This window comes from Balaenoptera musculus, chromosome 1 (genome assembly GCF_009873245.2).
Source record: "Balaenoptera musculus isolate JJ_BM4_2016_0621 chromosome 1, mBalMus1.pri.v3, whole genome shotgun sequence".
NCBI classification, from domain to species: Eukaryota; Metazoa; Chordata; class Mammalia; order Artiodactyla; family Balaenopteridae; genus Balaenoptera; species Balaenoptera musculus.
Window position 1 is genome coordinate 4,429,717 of NC_045785.1, and position 6,050 is coordinate 4,435,766.

Sequence of the window (6,050 nt, forward strand, 5' to 3'; positions counted from 1 at the left end):
ACTATCAACAGTGCATCAAGCAGCACAGGCCCTGTTGCAGGCCCCAGCGCCTGTTCGGCCTTGCCAGACTCCTCGCTTTTCCTTAGCTCAGGCTCCAATGCCACCATGCCTGCTTCCGTTCTTTCCAAGGGAATGGAAAGTAACCTTGAGGCTGCCCTCCCGCATCTGTCGGAAATGAGCCGGCTCGTGATCTCCGGCGTCCTCGGGGCCCTATATACCGGTGCCGGTGGCGGAAGGCAGGGATGGTCCCCTGACAAGAACAACCCCTTGCCCCCTTTGTGTGAGATGCTTCCGGGCTCAATGGACCATCCTCTGTTCTTAGCCGTGAACTGTTAGAGGGGAAAGGTATTTACCCTTCTTCCTGTTTTCAGCCGCCTCCCGCCCAAAACCGTGGCAGGGCACTGAAGGGACCGCGTATGTGCAGCCCCCGCCCACTCGGGCGCCCACCGATGGGCTCAACCGGCTCCGGCCACCGCCCAGCGAGCGGGTTACCTGCGCCGCACATGTCGGGGGATCCGGTTGGCTTTGCACCACCGCCCGGATAACGACCCCGAATTAGGGGGCTCACTGGGACCTGGGCTGGGGCTCCGGGGCGCTCGGGCAACGGGCGGGGCGGGACGTGGTGGGGCTGCGCTCCGACCCCCGCCCGGGGAAGGGCGCCGCGCCGCTTCCTCGCGCAAACGGCCTGCGTGACCTCGGCGCCGCCCCGCAGATGCGCCGGAGGCCGGCGCGGCGGCGCGCGGGGAGGCTGCCGGATCTGCGGCAGCCGAGGCGCATCCCGGCCGCGGCGGGCGGACGGGCGGGGTCCGAAGGCGACCGGCCCGGCGTGGGCGGTGACTGGGGAGGGGAGGGCGCGGGGCCGGTGGGGGTCGGCCAGGCCCGGGCGGCGACTCGGAGTCCTGGCCGCCCGCCCTCCGCGCGCCCCTCTTACCGGCAGATCTGGATGGCGGACGGGGTCTCGGCGGCGGGGCCCGACATGGTGGCGGCGGCGGGAGCCTGAGGGAGCGCGCAGGTGTCTGGCAGGCCCGGCGCTGAATGAATTAGCCCGGGCGGTGCCGTGGAGGGGGAGGGGAGAGGCGGAGCCATTGCGCCGGAGAGGCGGGGCCTGTGCGCCGGCGGCGAATCGAACGCAGCTTCCTTCGAAGCCCCGCCCCGCGCACCCGCCCTCGTCCCGCCCCCGGGCCGGCGCCGGCTCCCCAGGCGTCCGGTTCTGGCGGCGGCGGGGCAGCGGTGGGGCGCCGCTTCCAGAAGGTTCGGCGGCGGTTGGGCGGAGCCGGCGCGGGGCTGGGCGACCTCGAGGGTCAGCCTCGCCCCGCGTGGCGCGTGTTTGTATGCGGCCTTCCCCCTGCCCGCGCCCGGCAGTTCGGGAGGCCGCGACCGGTACTCGCCTTCTCAGATCAGCCCTGAGAGGAAATTGGGGGCGGTTTCCCGTAAAGGAGCATTCATGGCCGAGCTGGGAGGCACGTGGGTGCACAAAACGGGGAGCCAGGAACCATCAGGCCTCAGCGAGTGTCTCTGCTGCAGGAACACGCAGCTGCTGGAGAGAAGCCAGGAATTGGGGTCCGTCTACACCGCCCGATGTACACCACCTCTGGGTTGTTCCAGAAAGACTTCCTGAGAGTGCTGAGCGTTTGCTTGGGGGTGCGTGTCCTGCAGTGAGGAGCTCTAAAGATGCTGATCTGTTCTGTTGCACACCCTGTGCCCAGCAGTGGAGTCCAGGCCAAGTCGGTGTCTCAAAATCCACCCAGAAAAGAGGGAAAAGGGGATCACATCTATGTGCTGTAAATTTTTTTAATTATTTATTTATTTATTTTGGGGCTGAGTTGGGTTTTCCTTGCTGCGCGCGGGCTTTCTCCAGTTGCGGCGAGCGGGAACTACTCTTCGTTGCGGTGCACGGGCTTCTCATTGCGGTGGCTTCTCTTTGTTGTGGATTACGGGCTCTAGGCATGCGGGCTTCAGTAGTTGTGGCGCGTGGGCTCAGTAGTTGTGGTGCATGGGCTTAGTTGCTCTGTGGCATGTGGGATCTTCCTGGAGCAGGGCTGGAACCCGTGTCCCCTACGTTGGCAGGGGGATTCTTAACCACTGCGCCACCAGGGAAGTCCCAATGTGCTGTAATTTCGGAGAGCCATTACCCCGTATGAGACTTGACTTTCTCCCAATTTTTTACAATATACGTAAATTGCTTCTGTAGTCAGATTTTTAAAAATCAAAACCCATGGAACTCAAGCTCGCCCATTTATACTGAACTAAATAGCTCATCCTGGTTACTCCTGCATTACCAGACCAGCGAGGTGGCCCACCACACGTCTCTAAGTCCCAGGAACAGAGGGAGCTGACCGGATCATGCCTATCATTTCAAGATTATTACACTGAAAGTTTCATTTTCTAGTGTGCAAGCATCTAGGGTCACCAAGCCTATTTAACCACCACCTCTTCGCAATATGGGTCCTGAAATGGATGGATTTCTTATGATGGGACCCAGGAGCAACAGCCAGCTTTGGAGCCTTAGGCAAGGCGGATTCCTTATCTGTTAAATGGGTGTAATAATACTCACCTTCCAGACCTTTAGGAAGATTAAATGAGATAATGAAAGTAAGGGGCCCAGCACACGAATAAGTTAGGGCCTCTCTTCCTCTCTGTGCTCACCTTCCCTGCTCATTCTTTCTCTCTAAACAACCCTTCCCAGACGCTGCAATGGAACGAGGATTTACTGAGGCCCTGCCCTACTTGTATAGGTGGGCATGTCACCGGGAGAGTTGGAGACATTCTGTTCTTTTCTTTTTCTAATATTTATTTATTTACTTATTTGGCTGCACCGGGTCTTAATTGTGGCACTCAGAATCTTCGTTGCAGCGTGTGGGAACTTTAGTTGCAGCATGTGGGATCTTTTAGTTGCGGCATGTGGGATCTTTTATTTGCAGCATGCGGGATCTAGTCCCCTGCATTGGGAGCGTGGAGTCTTAACCACTGGACCACCAGGGAAGTCCCCATTCTGTTTTTCAGAAAGCTCAAAATCTGATTGGGGGACAAATCCCGGACACAAAAAGCCTGGCTCTGACCGCCTGCTGGACTAAATTCCTAGACTGAGTGGTTCCGGATTAAATAGCCAGGTCCCGGGACTTCCCTGGTGGCACAGAGGTTGAGAATCCGCCTGCCAATGCAGGGGACACGGGTTTGATCCCTGGTCCGGGAAGATCCCACATGCCGCGGAGCAACTAAGCCCATGCACCACAACTACTGAGCCTGCACTCTGGAGCCCGCGAGCCACAACTACTGAGCCTGCGTGCCACAACTACTGAAGCCCGCGCGCCTAGAGCCCATGCTCCACAACAAGAGAAGCCACCGCAATGAGAAGCCCGCGCACCACAACGAAGAGTAGCCTCTGCTCGCCGCAACTAGAGAAAACCCGCGCGCAGCAACAAAGACCCAACGCAGCCAAAAATAAATAAATAAATAAATAAATTTAAAAAAATAAATTACTAACACATTGTTTTAAAAAAAGTGCAAACTTCCAAACTGCCCCCAACCAAGATAGTAAATCAAAACAATGTAGATTCTTAGAGTAGCAAGAATTAATGCCACACTTAAAAGACCTAAAGGATGCATCGCGGCTTCATTTACTTGACCAGTCTGATTCCTGGGAAACCAGATGGATCCCAGAGGACCCAGTTGAGTAGCTGCCCCAATTCCAGATAAGGTATCTTTTAGTTTACTGTTTGGTGGTAAAATACACATAAAATTTAGCATCTCAACAATTTTTACGTGTGCACTTCAGTGGTATTAAGTACATTCACAGTGCTGTGCAACCATGACCACCATTCCATCTCCAGAACTCTTCTTATCCTGCAAAATGGACACTCTGTACCCAGCTGAATGCTAACTTCCCTTTCCCACCCCCACCTCCCACCCCCGCCCAGCCCAGCCCCCAGCTGCCCCCATACTCAGGAGTGGCCTCTGCTTAAGCATATATATATATATATATATATTTTGGCCTCACCATGGGATCGTAGTTCCCCGACCAGAGATTGAACCCCATGCGCTCGGCAGTGAAAGCGGCGAGTCCTAACCACTGGACCACCAGGGAGTTTCCGCTCAAGCAGATTAACCCCCCATCAGGTGAAAGGTATGAGGGTGTTGACTCAGACACAGGGAATCAGAACCCCGGGAGGTGGGACCCAAAAATCTGCAATTAACAAGCTTTCCAGGTGGTGCAAAGGGGGAAAAATGCCGTGAATGATGTCAATGTTTGTGTGAGTCTATACCTTGTAATATTTAGCCTGAAATGGGTGGAGGAAGCAAATGGAAGGCATTTGTCTCGTTATTGTCATTGCAGGAGACCCAGAGCCCATTCTGGGTAGGGGTGGATTTACCATGAGGCTGATGAGGCTTAAGCTTGGATCGCCCACAAGCAAGGACAGGTAGTAGAATGTTCTAGGAGGGAGTTCCCTCGCAGTCCAGTGGTTAGGACTCTGTGCTTTCACTGCCGAGGGTCCAGGATTAAAAAAAAATAATTCTAGGAGCAGGGGGAGGCCAGGATTGTCACCAGGAAGCATATTTATGGAAGTATGTTGGTAAATTGCTTAAGGAGAAACCAAAAGGGATGGGACATCAACCTGCAGGCACCACTAGTTTGAAGTGACTTATTTTTTCCTTCTGAATAAATATTCACTTCCATCCTAAATCTATACTCATAATTTTACATGTTTTCTTACAGAGGGCCTCAAAATGTAGTCCCCATAAAACCTGAATCTGTCTCTGATTTCTGAGGTCCAGAATGGTTCTTTGTTCTTTAAGAACTTTGTCCTGTGTTCCCTGAGGTTTTTAATTCACCGAGCACCAAGACAGGTGGCTCTCGGGCCCTCCCTCCAAACAGAACCAGCGGCAGGCATTTGTTCAGCTGGAAATCTCCTTCCTTAGCCCCCCAGGCCAGGGAACCCCTCGCTCACAAAGCGCGGTCCTGTGACCAGCCACCAGCCCTTGCTCCCTACTGCCCCCCAATGGCCCTTTGGTGACAAGACACCATGAGTGCACCTAGGGTGTGCCCTCTAGCGCCTTTCTCAACGCTCCTGAAACCATTCAGAGTTTTATTATAGCTGCTTTAAGTGGCTGGGGCTTTGCCAGGGCCTCTCAAAACCCAGAGTGAAACCAGTTCCTCACTGGGAACCCTCAGTGGGTGGCTGTGTTCTCCCCAACACCGAGTGCCCGGGCAGCTCTCTGCAGCGTGGCCACCTGGCTGCACAGGGATGCACACGCACACACAGGCACCCAGCACCCCAGAGATGCACCCACACGGGGAAGGGGCCAGGCAAAAAGGGAAATAACACCATTGGGTGGGTTAGTTCTCTGGACCGGCTATAGCAAGCTGGTGTGTGTGTGTGTGTGTGTGTGTGTGTGTGTGTGTGTGTGTTAAATAACCAATTATCGCTTTAACAATCTCTTGTCACTTTATTTTTAATTTCTTGGCTGTGCCGCGGCATGTGGGATCTTCATTCCCCAACCAGGGATCGAACCGGCGCCCCCTGAATTGGAACCGCAGAGTCTTAACCACTGGACCACCAGGGAAGTCCCACCCTGGTGTGTTTTTAAAAAGTAAATATGGGGGACTTCCCTGATGGCTCAGTGGTTAAGAATCCGCCTGCCAATGCAGGGGACACGGGCTCGAGCCCTGGTCCGGGAAGATCCCACGTGCCACGGAGCAGCTAAGCCCGTGTGCCACAACTACTGAGCCTGCGCTCTGGAGCCCACGAGCCATAGCTGCTGAGCCTGTGTGCAACAACTACTGAAGCCTGCGCACCTAGAGCCCGTGCTCCGCAACAAGAGAAGCCACCGCAATGGGAAGCCCTCACTGCAACGAAGAGTAGCCCCCGCTCGCCGCAACTAGAGGAAGCCCACACGCAGCAACGAAGAGCCAATACAGCCAAAAATTAATTAATTAAAAAAAATTTTTTTAATTAAAAAAAAAAAGTAAATATGGAGTCTTCCCTGGCGGTCCAGTGGTTAAGACTATGCACCGCCGATGCAAGGGGCACGGATTCGATCCCTGGTCGGGG

General features: G+C 55.1%; 1 protein-coding gene across 1 annotated transcript in view; it reads right to left on the reverse strand.

Moving 5' to 3' along the window:
* ACOT7 (acyl-CoA thioesterase 7) overlaps positions 1 to 1,102 on the reverse strand; it is a 98,784-nt gene extending 97,682 nt beyond the window's left edge. The window contains exon 1 of the mRNA XM_036863411.1: positions 932 to 1,102. Within this exon, the coding sequence (XP_036719306.1) occupies positions 932 to 1,086 (155 nt within the window). The 5' untranslated portion in view covers positions 1,087 to 1,102. The remainder of the gene's footprint in view (positions 1 to 931) is intronic.
* Positions 1,103 to 6,050: the final 4,948 nt, after the last annotated feature.